The 16,068-nt window shown below is 35.0% G+C and overlaps 1 protein-coding gene across 8 annotated transcripts in view; it reads left to right on the forward strand.

The window, feature by feature from the left end:
• KDM6A (lysine demethylase 6A) overlaps positions 1–16,068 on the forward strand; it is a 210,683-nt gene that overhangs the window by 119,654 nt on the left and 74,961 nt on the right. For all 8 annotated transcript variants that reach the window (XM_061179140.1, XM_061179143.1, XM_061179142.1 and 5 more), the window contains 2 exons: positions 4,771–4,891; positions 15,672–15,726. In XM_061179140.1, coding sequence (XP_061035123.1) covers positions 4,771–4,891; positions 15,672–15,726 — 176 coding nt within the window. The remainder of the gene's footprint in view (positions 1–4,770; positions 4,892–15,671; positions 15,727–16,068) is intronic.

The raw sequence follows: 16,068 nt of genomic DNA on the forward strand, positions 1-16,068 counted from the left end.
AGTTGGTTTGTGCCATTTACTCTCTTTGGTCTGCCTTCTCCTTCCATCTCCACTTTAAAACTCTTACCTTACCTTACCTTACCTGTCTCTTCGAGTTCTTAATCAAATCTTTTTGTCTCATTTAGAAGGAACCCCTAAATTTCCAAATATATATATATGTGTGTATAGAAGTGTGTATATCTGTTGTGTATATATGTTATTACTGATTTAGAGCTACAATATGCTCCCTTTTATTAGTATGAAAATTTGTGGAGTTAGTTCCTTTATCCCTTCAGATATCCCTGAGGGAAGTCTCTGGACTCGGCTTTATTAGCTTCAGAGAACTTAAAGTTTTATTATGTCTCTTTTCAAATGTACTAAAACTGTGCTAGGATGTTTCGTTAATATCATTATTTTTCTATAGTTTGGTAAGATTCTAAAGGAGGCTTTTTAAAAAATGGCTCTAGAAATCTTATTTAAAATGACCATTGTTTTAAAATATATTCAGTATGTGTGTGTTTTTTGCAGGGAGTGCTATTGAAGTTATCATTTCCTTTTAAAAATGGTTAACAATGGAAAACATTAATTGCAAAAAAATTTAAACTGAAAATCTATAGAAATAATTTTGGTGATATAAAAACATTCTTTAGATTTTAAGAAAATGCATGGACACTCAAGCATAGCAATATGCACTTGTTTAAAATTTCAGTAGAGACTGTGCTTTAATATTTGAAAACTATAAACCTTTCCAAGCATTGTATCATTAAAAGTATTTTATCGTTTTAGGTAGCCATTTTTCATGTTCTAAAATTGTCTGTCAGAATACTGACGTCAGCAGAATTTGTATGTGTTGGTGGTTTAGTCTAACTTCTGCTACACAGATCATGTTCTGGCTACATGTGGTTTGGTGAGATATGAATGCATTAAAATGATGACCAAAATTAGAATGTTGTCTGAATGGTACCTGTCTTCTCCACACACTATCCCCCTCCTAACACATAAACACATTCTCTTTTCCTTTTCTTTTCCCACCCCAAGGGGTGGATGCAACACATAGGAGAAAAAGATGGTAAGAGTTTAGAAAAGCAAGTGAAAATGAACTTGCATCTATTTTGTTAGCTGAGGAGAACTGATCAGTAAAGAGACTCTGGAGCATCCCTTCCCACCCCCTCAACAAGAAGTCAGTTAATTATAAAAAGTGATGACATCAGTAAACAGATATTAAACATTTTCCTATAATGTCTAGAGTATTTAAAAATAAAAGAGGAATGTAGACCTCAAGGAATAGACTACTTGGAAAAACTGGAGACAGCACACTGACAGGTAGAGTAAAATGATTTGATTATAGAGTGGACCTAACTGCTGGTTAACATTAAGCAAAAAATAATTGATGTTGAGTTTGGGTGGTGAGTCTTAAAGGTAATAGTGGATTTAGAGTGAAGCAGAAGAATGAAAATATTCCAGGTCAGGAGACTATCCTGAGGAGAAGCCGTGAAGCCAAGAGGGCCAGTGTTTGCATGAAGGAATTCCTAAGATATGCCAGCTCACAGCTGAGGAGGAACAATGTTAGGGCATGGCTGGCAATGGGTATAACTGCTCATAAACCTTAAATGCTACATGGAGATTTGACTTAAAAGAGTATCATGGTTAGAGTATCATGGTTAGTACGCAATCACAGGAGCCACATATTTTAGGAAGCATAGGCAAGCCAGAGGAGAGCAAGGGAAGTCTTTAAGGAGTCTATTTCAGTTATCTGATAATGAGATATTGAAGATTGAGTCTGCAAGTATTGAATTTGAGGGAAACTTTGAAACAACCTGGAGAACTTGATGAATAGATATATATTGTCCTCCCTTGTCATGGGCACTTTTAGTAGTCCTTAAAGAGCAGGCACAGTGTAGCCCAGACTAGTGTATTGTAATATGTGTTTTTGCTGGTAAGTTAATAATTTTGTAAAAGAAATTTCCAGTGTGTTAACATGTGTAGAGAGCTTTGTAAAATAACCTGTGTTTCTTGTACTTGTGTGACATTGTGAACTAAGTGGATAGGAACTAAAGGCACCTATGGAGTAAAACACATCTATGAACAGTAGGTTGTGAAAAGACTGGAAATGGAAACTGAGACAGAGTAGGAAATATTTCTCCTGTGGGGTTGTTATTGATGATCTGTGTTTTCCTTCTTCCCTTTCGCATACATCCTTCCTTAGACTGTTTTTCTTCCTATCTTCTTTTTCTCCTTTATTCCATCTTTCCTTTGCTATCTTCCACCACTTCCATTCTTTTTCTTTAATGTATTTGGCTCAGGCCTGCCTGTCCCCCCCACCCCACCCCACCTTGGTTAGTTTTGTTTGTTTTGTTTTTTTAAATTTTTATTGGAGTATAGTTGATTTACAAGGTTGTGTTAGTTTCAGGTATACAGCAAACTGAATCAGTTATACATATACCTATATCCACTCTTTCTTGCCTGGGTTTTTAATTGGCATGTGTGGACATTGCTTAGTTCTGACCCATTCCATAGGAGTTCTCTGACCCATTTTGTAAGGTAAGGCTAATTAGGACTTTATGAAGCATTATCCTCAATTTTTATTATTATAAAATGTAACATACTTAAAGAAAATTAAACAAACATAAGTATACATCTTTACATGTTATTTATAAAATAAACATTCATAACTATCACTTGGGTTGAGAAATAAAAAATTGCTATCATCCCAGAAGCTTCCAAAAGCCCCTGCATACCGTTTCCCAGTCACATCTTATCTTTTAATTGACATCATTTATTGCTGCAGTTGTTCTCTTCCTAACCTTTTTTATGCCCCTCCCCCAACATGTGTGTGTTGTATTCCCCCCCCACACACATTCACACGCACCTGTGCACACAATCTGTTCTGTTAGAAGGTGGCACTCTAGACATGACCAAGAGAATATAGAGGCTGAAGCTGCACCTCCTCTTATTAGAAAGGTTTGAGAAAAGTACAGAGAACTTCTTAGCAGTATGCAGATGAGTATCTTCAAGTCTGATTGAGAGAAATAGGAAGCCACCTTTGAATGAGAAAGGTAATTTACACGAATTCTTTCTTATCAGGCCTTTGACTCCCCTCTGCTGTCTATACACACACTAAATAATAAAACACATACACAGCCCCACCCATTTGAAATGCCATCTTAACACATAGATGCCGAGTTCCTCTTCAGGAAGAAAGTATTTAACCAGATGTAAAGGTATCTGATGCTCCTCACAGTAATTATTACCTTTTAGAACCCTTAATTTTATAATAAATATATAACCACACAGTTTTTTTGGGGGGGAAATAGATAATATACAAGTCAAAATAAAGTTACTTAAAGACATAGGGCATGTTGTTTTGCTCTATTTTGTGGTATATATTTTGAACTTTTATAAAAAAGATTGACTTTTGTTTTGGAATTGTCTAAGATTCTAAGTAACCTCCTTTAAGATTAAATAGAAGTAGAGAATAGTTGATAAAAAGCTTTGCAAAGAATATATTAGCTGTACTTGGGATAAGCCTTAAATCATGTAGAGAGATTTAAAATGATGCCTAAAATACTGTTATATCTGATACTATAGTTTTCAAAATTCAAAGTAGACGTTTTTCTTTGTCATAATTTTAATTCATTTTTGAGTACATAGTACATTCATGTGATCAGGTTAAGTGATACAAAAATGTATTCAGTGAAAAGTGTTCCTTCCTCATCCTTGTATATGTTCTACTGGTAATTAAGACTTTATGAAAGATAAAATGTGAATTTGGGGCAAAGATGGACTGATAGACATAAAGTGACATATAGTAGAATAGAGAGCCCAGAAATAGACCAAGACATTTGATATGGACATTTGATTTAGGACAGTGTGGCACTGTAGAGCTGTGGTAAGGATGGTCTTTTCTACAGGTGATGTAGGGGGTACTGAATATCTGTATTGAAAAAAATGACAACTGAACCCTACCTCACATCATATAAAAAATAAGGTGCAGATGGATTGTAAACCTAAATATGAAAGATAGAAATATAAAGTTTAAAAAAAAGACTTCATTTTATGGAGTAGACTAGAGACAGGATTAATCTTTCCTCCCTTAAAAACAAAACTATCTGCCCCACCCCTCTCTCCCCTAGGAAATTCCAGAAACAGTGAAATCAGTTATTTACACTGACAATTTTATTAAGCCATAAAATATTATTTGAAGGGACTTCCCTGGTGGCGCAATGGTTGAGAATCCGCCTGCCAATGCAGGGGACATGGGTTCGATCCCTGGTCCGGGAAGATCCCACATGCCGCGGAGCCACTAAGCCCATGCGCCACAACTACTGGGCCTGTGCTCTAGAGCCCGTGAGCCACAACTACTGAGCCCGTGTGCCACAACTACTGAAGCCCGCGCACCTAGAGCCCGTGCTCTGCAACAAGAGAAGCCACTGCAATGAGAAGCCCGCGCACCGCAACGAAGAGTAGCTCCCGCTCGCTGCAACTAGAGAAAGCCCACGTGCAGCAACAAAGACCCAATGCAACCAGAAAAAAAAAAATTTGAATAACTGAGAGTAAATTCAACTGATCTTCCTTTTCTCCTTTTATATTACACACATTCAATTACATAAAAGACCCAGGCACTCCTTCCTAGTCTTTTTTTTTTAAAGCTATTCATTCACATCTTTTTTTTATAAAACTGGCATTTCCTTTAAAACAGAATTGCATAAAAGAGAAGTTTTACTGTTATACCAAGCAAAAATTCATGTAAGTGTTAAAAAGTAAAGATATCTTATGTCTGTGTTCTTTCAGGGCAATTAAAGCATTTCAGGAGGTGCTTTATGTTGATCCCAGCTTTTGTCGAGCCAAGGAAATTCATTTACGGCTTGGTCTTATGTTCAAAGTGAACACAGACTATGAGTCTAGTTTAAAGGTAGGTTGTTGGGTTTTTTCTGAGATACAATGTTTAATTTTTGTGGGGTCTTTTTGCGGGGGGGTTGTTAAATATTAGAACATTGAGAAATGCTGGAATTTATATGGTACTTCAAAAGAAAATTTGAAAATTTAGATGAAAGTACTGTTTATCAGCTATGAACTGGAAGATACATAAGTTTGGGTTTCTAATTATATCATTAAACTTTTTTTTTTTGTTTTTTGAGTTTTAATTGTGGTCTGTTATCAGGAAAGGGTGAAGGTTTCAGTCTCAATTTGGACATCTGAATCACTCTGCTATTAGTGATTGGCAACCATAGAGATCAGAAGCAGCTGCTTAATGATTCTGTATCTGTGACCCCATCATTGACCGTTTACTTGTATGGGTCTCACTAGAAATCTCTCCACCTCTACTAGCCAAGCACGTCTCATATCTTAAATTGTAAAAAGATGTGTTCTTTGCTAGTCATTTGAACTGCTGGTTTGTGAGTATAAACATTGTTGGGCAAAATAACATTGTTGGTTAAATATTTTACTTTCTATAGAATTTAACATTTCTCAAGTTTTTCATTTAGTTTCTTGTGCTATCTATGCCATCACTTTAGGTCTTACTGGGCTTTTCATGAAGATAGTGCTTCCCTGCTCGACAAAAGTATTGCTTTTTAAAAGGATTAGAAGTTCTAGGAAAAGCTTAAATTTTTGTGAATTTATGACTATTTATAATGGTTGCCATGTTCTAAATATCTCCGTTGCAGATTATCTTCATTCTGAAGGGTCAGGAGGGAGATAAAGAATGACTTTACAGTAGGTTGTAGTTTGAATTCACTAGTAAGGAACTACTGAAATTTAAAAAAAAAAACCAAATAAAACTGTATTTAGGAGTGCCTAATTGTTCTAGAGTTTTAAAGTAGACAGTTTTGCAAATACTGTTTCTATCTTTCATGAGTTTATAAAGAACAATGCTGATGGTACGAAAGAGAGAGGTATACAGTCCAAAACACTAAAATAAGTAGATTGTGAAAGTATTCAGATCACACAGTTCTCAAAGGTAAGTGCAATTTGAGAAATAGGCCCTAGGGCAAATGTAAGTAACGTGGAGACTAAGGGATGCCTAGAAGTTATCAATTTTCCTCAAGTTTAGAGCAGCATGTCTCAAACTGTACTTTCGCATGTGAGTGGACTTGAAATGGAAAATAAGTTCAGATATGCCACCTTGCATATTTTGACCTCCTCTTGGACATTCACAGTGTATACTAGCAAACCAGACTCTTAAAATGCTTGTAATACAAAGTCAGCTTATTTGAGCTTTTTATAGAACTGTCACAATATGGTTATTGTGTGTTGCAGAAGTGTAAGTGTTGCTCAGGAAATATATTTGAGTGGAAAAAAGTAATGAGATTTGTCCCAAATTATGGAATGTGGCTATCTCTGAATATCAGTGCAGTGGTACCTTAAACAATTCTATGGATGCAAAACTCTTTCCATGAAGGTGGCAATATTTAAAATCCCCTTTAATCAGGGGAAACAGTGTTGGGCAGTGTTCCATGGCTAATTCAAAGTGTTCTTGCTTACTCCTGTTCAACAGAATCCTTCCTGTATACAACTTTTAATTTGTTCAGGCGTAAAGGCTAACAAACTTTCAAGTCATAGCGATTTTAGCAAGATTGCCTTAAGTAAGTGCAGTCTTCTGGTTTTGGGCCTTTCTTCCATTTATTTAAAATACTTGATACCATTCTGATGTTTGTTTCATTTCCATGAACATAGAAAAGAATTTCAGGAGTCCTTGATATTTCTCTTCCCCATAATGAGAAGGTTTCATTTGATTTTTCTCTCATCTTGACATTGGCTTTTTAAGGCTTCTCTCTCCAGTATTCCTTGTCTATTTTCAGGAGAATTTTAGGCATGAACATTTGTAGTTGAAGAGGAGGTATTTCAGTATATTACTGTAAGTGCTTAGCATTTAGTGTAAGTGAAGGTAGGAATCAGAAGGAATGATATGCCCCATTCCCCTTAGGTGGCCTTCAGTTTTCCTACAGTGGACTGACTGGCTAGTACTTTACCTTTATGGATAGATGTGGAGCCTCTGGTGACTTTTCCACTACATGAAGTTGTTTCCTAGCACAGTGTATTGGTATAGATGCTTTGGGCTGCAACCTCAGAAAACTCCAACTGAAGCTGGTTAAAATGACCAAAAAAAGTAGCTCATATAATGTGAAGTCCAGCCTTCAGGATTGGTTGATTCAGCTGATCCAGTGTTTCACTAAGGGTTCATTTTCTTCTCTGTTCTGTGTTGGCTTATTCTTAAGGCTGGTTGCCAGGTACACAGTGAGATGATTTCTTTTTCAGTGTCTCATAAAGAAAAGCACCTATACCACTACTCTACATTATAGAGTTACTCTATAATGTAGAGTAGTGGTATAGGTGCTTAGTGTAGTGCTGGCATATAGTAAGTGCTCAGTAAATACCTGATTTATCATGTTATAGAGGAGAAAGATCCTGACTTCCTGTTGATCTTTTCAGGAATACTTCACTTTGCATCTCATTGGCCAGAATTAGACCACGTGGCTATTCTCAGTGATTCCTTATCAAAGGTGTGGTTATTCTTAGACCAGTTATGCCCAGTTTTTGAGCAGAGCTTGATTTCCTAAATACGCTGTTCCTGTCTAATAGAGAGTGAGGGGTGGGTAAAAAGATTATTTTGGTATGGGAGTGGTGCATAGAATCTGTCCATTACAGATCTGGTCTTCTCTGCCTCATTTCCTTTCCCTCTGGGATGGAGAGATACAACATATACAGTATGTTTTAGATGGTAAAATATTTAAATAAAATACAGTTTATTTTCATAATAGATTCCTTCTTTTCACCCACACATGAAATGCATTCCAGGGCCTCGTGTTTTATTTCTATCTCTGGTAATAACTTTTCTCCCAAAATGTACTTCTGAAACAGATTCATTCTGTTTTGGTACTGTGTAAACAGCTCTCAGAGCAGGCAAATTGGGTTTTAAAATTTGACCCTGCCAGTAAACTAATTGTGTGACTTTGGGCAAGATGCCTAACTTTTCTGATCCTCTTTGTGTCTGTAGAACTGGAATAACTGTCCCTACTCCACAAGATTGTTATAAAGATTAAATAATATATATATCGAAGTATCTGACAAGTAAGTTTTTTCAGCCCTTCGTTTTTAGTTCTCAGTTTATCTACCATATCTAAAACTCCTCTAATTTGGGGCCAGTATAGATATTGTTTGTGTGAAATCCATTTTCCCATCCTAGAATTGAATACTTGTATTTTTGTCACCCTGCCCATCCTCAGAAATGTGAAGTTAATGCCCAGCTTACTTTTCAATCAGATGGTGTTATTTTTCCATTAAATTGGCCAATAAAGATTTCATGTGTTTAGTTGAGTGGTGGAGGTACCAATTCTTAATTTATTAACTAGTTTAGTACTATCTGAACCAGAGTCCATTTCAGGGTGACATTTCTACATGATATTTTGTTGTTTTTCTTTCCTGCTTCAGATAATATCCCCCCGGGTGGGATTGGTTGCCTGTTTACCGCCATATAATTAAGAATTTTATTTTATTACTTTTTAATGATATTAATGATAATTGCTTACATTTGTTACGTATTTGAGGCAGTGTGCTATCATTACTTCAGTAAAAGCACACCAATTTTGACAAGCAGTTTTATATAATGCCTCTAAGTTTTACACCCTGGCAGACTATTAAAATTATTTCCCTCATATGAAGCTAATACATGCAAAATAAGATGTGATAACACCCATATCTTCAGTTAATACCAATGCATCTATTTAATGAAGATTATTAAAAAATCTTCCTAATATTTACATATTTAAGTTTCCCTAAAATATGTCAGCATTAGAACTTTCTTGGATTTTTAAAGGTAAAGAGGGTGGCTTTTTTATGGAAACTTGTGGATAGTTGGCTGGGATACCAATGTAAGTCCCCTTATAATTTGATATTTGAAGATGATAAGTGCTGATTGAAGGGATTAATATGAAAGGGTTAGGAAGGTGAGAATTATTAATACAAGAGATGATTCTAAGGAAATGGGTTGAACTCAAATGAGACTTGTGTGTTAGCTTGGCATTTTACCAGGTGCTTAGTGTTTCTTGAATGGATAGATTAATGAAATGGAAGAGGCTATAAAATTACAAAATGCCTCATAGGATTGGCTGGAAACGTTGGGGAGAAAAAAAAGAGGCTGATTTTATTTGTCATCTCTTAACAGAATTTTTTTCTACACAAACTGACAGTGCAGTTTTCTCTAGATGCCCCCTGTTCACCAGTTCATTCAGCTACCTGTCATGAAACTTCTGAGTGAAATAGCATTTCCACTTTTTTTTTTACACTTTTCTCCAGAAAACTACATTTCCAGGTATCTGATTTAATCTCATATCCTTTATATAGACTCAGGAATTTTATTGTCATATTTTTTTATGCCAAGATATTAAGGCAGAAAGAATAAGTAAAGGCATGATGATATGTACTTCCTTTTAGAAACCACTTTTGGAATCTGTGAAATGCCTCATCTTTTATTATTTTATTCATTAATGTGGAATGTATAAATCATTTGTTTCATTTAATTAAGATGCTATGAACTCCATGTATTATAAAAATACTTGCTGAGAATTTGAATACTAGCTATTAAATTAAGTTTAACCAGGCCTTAAGTTTCTAAGAGATCTGTAATATTTTTTGTTGTTGTTGAAGCTTTAACAGCATATTTTTATTAGTTCAGTTGTCTAAAGATAATAAAAGTTGCTATTATTTCTCCAAACCCACTCCTGCGCTGTTTCCTTCATGATGTTTAATAGCTTAACTCTGCCAGCTGGCTTTTTGAAAATTCGAGGCTTTTAAAAATTTTAAATTTTTTATTGAGGTATAATTGACATACAACTTTGAGTAAGTTTAATGTGTATAATGTGTTGATTTGATACATTTATATATTGCGAAATGAACATTACCATAGCATTAGCTAACACCTCTACCATGTCACATTATTATCTTTTTTTTTTTTTTTTTGGTGAGAACAATTAAGATCTGTCTCTTAGCAACTTTGAAGTTTATAGTACAGTATTGTTGACTGTAATCTCTATGCTGTGCATTAGATCTAGTTATCTACTACTTTCACGTTTGTACCTTAAAACATCACCACCCCAGTTCCCACTTTGGCAATGGAACTTGGTTTCACCTGAGTGTAATGCCCCTGTTCCTTTTGGCAGAGGATGGTCACTGCTGTTTATTTTGTCTTCTGTCCATTTTTCCTCATTTGTGGACAGAAATCTTTTCCCTGATGTTTTCTTTTTCTGCTGTTCATCAACTTATACTTTACCTTTTAATCTTTTCTAGATATTATCTGGTATGAGGTGATCTGCTAATTGGTTTATCTAACCACTTAATAATGCTTTCTCCACTTCACTCTGCCTGCCCAGTTTTGTTTTTCCATTTGTTATTTATTTCTGCCCTGAGTTCTATTACATACCTTCAAGTGTGAAGTAGTGTAAATAGCTGAAGTACTTCAGTTCCTCAAATACATGTTTGAAAAGGACATGACTGCTCATAGATGTGCAGTAACCATCCTCTCTGATGCTGAGGGGTTGCGATGAGTCCAGGTTTCCCGTGTCAGGTTTCTCTCCTCAAATACATTTTAACTACAAGAAGTTGTTTCTAATCAAAAAGCATTTTTTGGTGTTTACTGATAACTACTTAAATTTGTGGTTGTAAATATTTGATCTTCAAATGCAGCTTTATGAAGCATTCAGTGTATCCAATGTCACATTTTTTTTTTAAAGGTTACGTTCCAAAGTAGCATTTTACAATGCAAATTGTTACATTATCCCCTTTATAAAATATGTTATGTTCGCTTTGTATTTGTTATTTGTGTACATATTAGTCTTACTTTGATATGAGCACAAATTGTACACTAGATTTAAATAACTTGAAAATTAAGTCAGTACATATTCTGATCATTTGTGTACACAGATTAGGCATATACTAGAACCAGTGTTTTAGAATTTCTAATCGGTTGCATACCTGTACTTTTATAAAATGTGGTAGAAAGGAGGAATTGGGAGACTAGGTAGGACCCAGTTACAGGAAGAAAGGTGAGCCAGATGTGTAGAATAAATGGGTTCTCATAGGATGGCTGCATGGATGGATGGATAAAAGGTAACACATCCTAGAGATCTTAAGGAGTTTTAATAAAGGAGTTAATTTATTAACAGATTCAATGTGGGTAGAGATTCCCCATTTATTGGCTTGAATCACTTTTCTGTTAACTAAAGTAGGGGATAAAGAAAGTAGCAGCAGGTTTTGGGATTGGGACGTGAAAAGCCTCCGAATGGAGATGGGTCATTTGGGAGTTTATCGAGTTGGAGGTACCTGAGGGATATCAGATGTTGGTATGGACAGATACAAGTCTGGAGCTGAAAAGAAGGGCTAGAAATAAGATTTTGAACATCTTCAGTATAGAATGTCTTTTGTCTTACTTTTTTGTTAAAGAAAGTCTTGGAAGAGACCAGATTGGTAAAGTTGAAAAGAAGGAGCCTCTTTTGAGTCATGATTGCCAGGATCCATTAACTATTAGTCATTGGTGCAGTAGAGTCCTTCCTTGAAACTCTTGTAATAATCTTGTATTACAAAGAGAATGGAAGAACTGAGTTTGAGGGCTTTGAGAGAATCTCCATCAGATCAGCTTGGCCAGGCATCATGGCTCATAAACGTTACCAGAACTTACCAGTTTTAGTTCTGTATCTTATTTTCAGAGACTAAATCCCTAAAGTAAGTACCATCACATCCTAAGGCATTTCCCTAGTTTCATTCATTTATCATAGACTGTTAGTTTTAGGAATGAAGTTTGTTGGTTTTAAATCATACTTTCAAAATTGTGGCAATCTGTAAAAATGAAAAAGAAAAAATAATTTGCCTTTGACCTGCAAGAGTGCCTGACACCTTCCCTTCTCCCACTTAAACGGTCCGTAAAACCCTGTTTCATAAGGGCTGTGTACACATAAGTCGTTTCCTCAGCCTGAAGGACCTCTTTTCTTCCCTCAGCTATATCTTTTGGACTCTGCTATGGAACTGTCTTTTAAACTTCTACTAGGACATTAATTTCAGTGAGCCTTTTATTCAATTGCGTAGATGCGTAGCCATAACAGAGTGCCTGGCGTAGAGTAAAAACCGGTTGCCAACATTTTATTCCTAAAAAGCTGCGTCTGCTTTAATTGAATATAGACAGCAGTATTGACTACACATACCTTGTCTACATAGACTGAAGTAAGGCTTTTGGTGGTAAGCACACAATTTACAAGTTTTAAATATTGGCATTTAACCCTGACTGTGCACTGGAATAATTTGTAGAAGCTTTAATCTGGTTCACAGGGTGTGATCCCCAACCCACTGAATCAGAAAATCCAAGATTGGATCTGGAATCCAAACATTGCTCCATATTAATAATTTATACATACAACCATAATTTGTCAGTTATGAAAAGTTATCTCATTGCTTGTCTTCAGAGTTGAGAATACAGTTGGAGGGTTCTACAGTTGAAAAGATTGTGAGATAATCACAGACTATATAACTAGAAGTAAAACTCTTTAAAGGGAAATAAAGTCTTGAAACTCAAGTTTTGTGTGTTAATTACATCAATATAGATTTCCCCCTCCAGATAGAAATCAAGTTCCTTAGTCTATAGAAAGCAAAATACTATAAAGTTATTTTGAAATATTGAACAAGTCAAAACCTTTTAAAGAGAAAGTGACTTTGGTGATAAAGATGTCAACAGAAATTGTAATGAATTGAACCTTGTACTAAATTGGACCAAAAGTGCTATTAAAAGGAAATCACTGTTAACATTAGGAAAAATAAAGTCTTAGGTAAATCTTCTTGCTTGGAAATTAATTTTCTATAGAATGCTTTCTGCCTTGAGGTTTGTATATAGTCTTTGAACTGCAGAAGCCTCTACTGCGTAGTAAGTATTTCACACAGCAGTAGTCAGTTTCAGTACTGCAATATTTCGGTGTGAGGTACAGTTATTTCCTAGCTCTTTCTGTTGGTTGCAACGATGGGTGCTACATATTTTACCATGGCATCTTCAAGGTTTGGGGCTGATTATCATAGTTGATAGTTACTTCTGCTGATTTATATGTTAAAGATACATCTATTTTGCATCCGGTTTGGATACTGAAATGAAACTGTGAAGTCATGCCATCCCCACCCTAGTCCCTCATCTCCCTTTAGTTTACTGAAAGGTGTATCAGTGGTTTTCTTTATGTGGGGTGGTTTTGTGGGGCTCTTCTTAGTTTCTTAAACTTAAGTAGTTATTCTGTAAGTTCTTTCATTCTCACATGCCTGTTTTTGAATATGTACTCTTTTGCTGAGTTAATTTTTAGACATCATTGTGGTTTGGAAATGTTTACTATTTCATGATATTTTGGGTTTGAAATGGTACGTCAGTGACCTCATTGCTGATTTTAAGATTGATTGATAATTATGTAAAACATGGTCCAGAAATACTTTGCCAGTTTTCGCTGCAGGACCTTGAATATTGATAGATGAAATGTAGGTTGGGCAATTCGAATTATGCATCTCTGCTCTTCGTGGGATTTCAGTGAAATACCAAAACTAAAATACTGCCATCTTAAAGGGTGTTTCTTTGCAGGTCAGTTTGTATCCTTTGGCTCAGCTAGGAAAGGTCTGTCTTCTCTTATCTAAATATTAATTTATGCTGGCAGGATAGATTAGGCTTAGAAATGTAGTACAGTCTGAATGTGTGGCTGCTGTGCCTCTTTTTGTCTAGAGGAAAACAACTGGTTATAAAGCGTGCTTTGCTTTCATAGTACTCACTTTTTAAAATAGTCTGTTTTCTATTGCTATGGTAGCACACTAAAAGGATGTTTGAGGACATAACAATCTGCTTTGTAGGCCAGGGGAAAATAAAAGCAGTTCTTGAAGTGTTCAGATGTTGGATTTTTTTTTTCGTTCGGTCAATCACGGCAAATAATTTTTCACTCTTGGTTTGTTGATCATTGTGTCCCTAGTATCTGCATTGTCCTAAGGACATTATAGGGTCTTGAAGTATTTGTTGAATGGATTAAATATTTAACATTTAAGGGTCATAGTCATTTCGTTAGTAGCTTGCCCATTCAGAATATTACAACCCTTAAATATTAAGAGTACTGCAAATGTAGGCTAGCCTAATTATGCAAGCACATAACAGACATTCGTGAATGAATGTAATAACTACTGATTCATACCAAATTATGCCTTCTAATTTTTCTTTCATTGTAACACTGGGTAGCTGACGTTAGCTTATTTTTGTTAATTGAGGGTTCTAGTTGACCAAGTGCAGTTTTGTTGATTCTATTGTGAAATACAGTACTAAAAGCTTGCTGATGATGATTTCTCTTGATAAGAAAGTTTTGATAAAGAAAGTTCTTTTGGGGCTTATATCTAGAAGTTGTCATTGTACATATCAATTTTCAGTTTATCCAGCAGTTAAAAAAATATAACTCTTTAGGCATTTGGATTGTGGATTGGAGTGGTAATTTTTAGAAAATGGTGTATACTTTGGCTTTTGATTACTTTTAATGGTAAAAATTTGTGGAGACTGAGAAAATTTGAATATACATTTCTGGAAATATTTGTTAGAAGAGTTCAAAGAGATTTACCTTTTTTAAAATTTTAAATATTTTATACCATTTCTAGTACTTGTATGCCTTCTCTTAGTTTATATAGCAGATTTAATGTTGATACACTAGATGCCAGATGGCATCCAGTGTTCTTGATGATGATTTGTATTCTTAAAGATAAATGTTACACCTTGAGTTTGACATGTATTTTGGGGGGGGGCAGGCTTATATGACATTATTACAAGTGGATGCTGTAAATTATTAGTGGTTTAATATTGCCTACACATATAATAGCATGTACATTCTAAAAGGATAATTGCATTTCATTTCTGTTGGTTGCAAGGATGGATGGGTGCTAGATATTTTCCTATGGCATCTTCAGGTTTGGGGGTTGATGATCATAATTGATAGTTATTTCTGCTGATTTATGTCTTAATAGGTACATCTATTTTGCATCTGGTTTAGATACTAGAAATGAAACTATGAGGTCATGCCATCCGCACCCTACTCCCTCATCTCCCTTTAGTTTACTGAAATGTGTATCAGTGGTTTTCTTTATGTGCATTGGTTTTGTGTGGCTATTTGATGCATTCTTTGTGGTACTTCAAATACTTTTAAAAGACACTAAATACAGTAATTATTGAAGAATCAGTAAGGGCAGATAGTTTTATCCTTTATGATAATTCTCATAGTCATTTTTTTTAAAAAAATTCACATCATTTTGAGATAGTGGTGTTTAATACATTAATACCATTGAACTTTTTACTTTCAGTTTTTAAGGTAATCATGTGTTCTATTTGAAGTGTTCTATACCTAATACTTCCTATTTACTAGAAGACTTAAAAACCTGATTCTTTTTCCATATAAACAAAATTTTATGTAGGATAACTTGATATCAAGTTAATTCTTACCCCAATTCTCCATTCTCAACTGTTTGAAGAAAATATTCAGCAACATGTTTGTTGCCAGCAATAAATGTTCAAGGTAATGTTAGTTGGTTGTCTAGTATGTTTTATTTGCATAGCATAGTTTCATTATTATATTAGACCTTATGTACCTGAAAATTATTTTAAAATACATTTATATGATTGAATTTAGTGCATTAATTTTCTCACTCTCTTCTTGCAGCATTTTCAGTTAGCTTTGGTTGACTGTAATCCCTGCACTTTGTCCAATGCTGAAAGTAAGTATTATTAAGTACCATAGTTCTCTGCATGTGTTCAGATCACTTCATGGCAAATAATAGTAATAATAATAATAGTCATAAATCCTGTGTAATTTTTTTCCCTAGAATTGTTGAATCTAACTGTATTTGTTGCCATGGCTACTTGTACAAATGGAACATGTGAGACCAGTTATTATGAGCAGCAGCCTGTGTCTAAAATAGATATGCCAGTGAACTGGGTTGTTGAATTAAATTATCTGTGCTAGTGAACAAGATTAATTATTTGTGTATTAATTACACTGTAGATGACTTGGGGGGATTAAAAACAGGGTTTGCCAATCTTTTAGGAAAACTGAGTAT

Source organism: Eubalaena glacialis, chromosome X (assembly GCF_028564815.1).
Source record: "Eubalaena glacialis isolate mEubGla1 chromosome X, mEubGla1.1.hap2.+ XY, whole genome shotgun sequence".
In the NCBI taxonomy this organism is placed as follows: Eukaryota; Metazoa; Chordata; class Mammalia; order Artiodactyla; family Balaenidae; genus Eubalaena; species Eubalaena glacialis.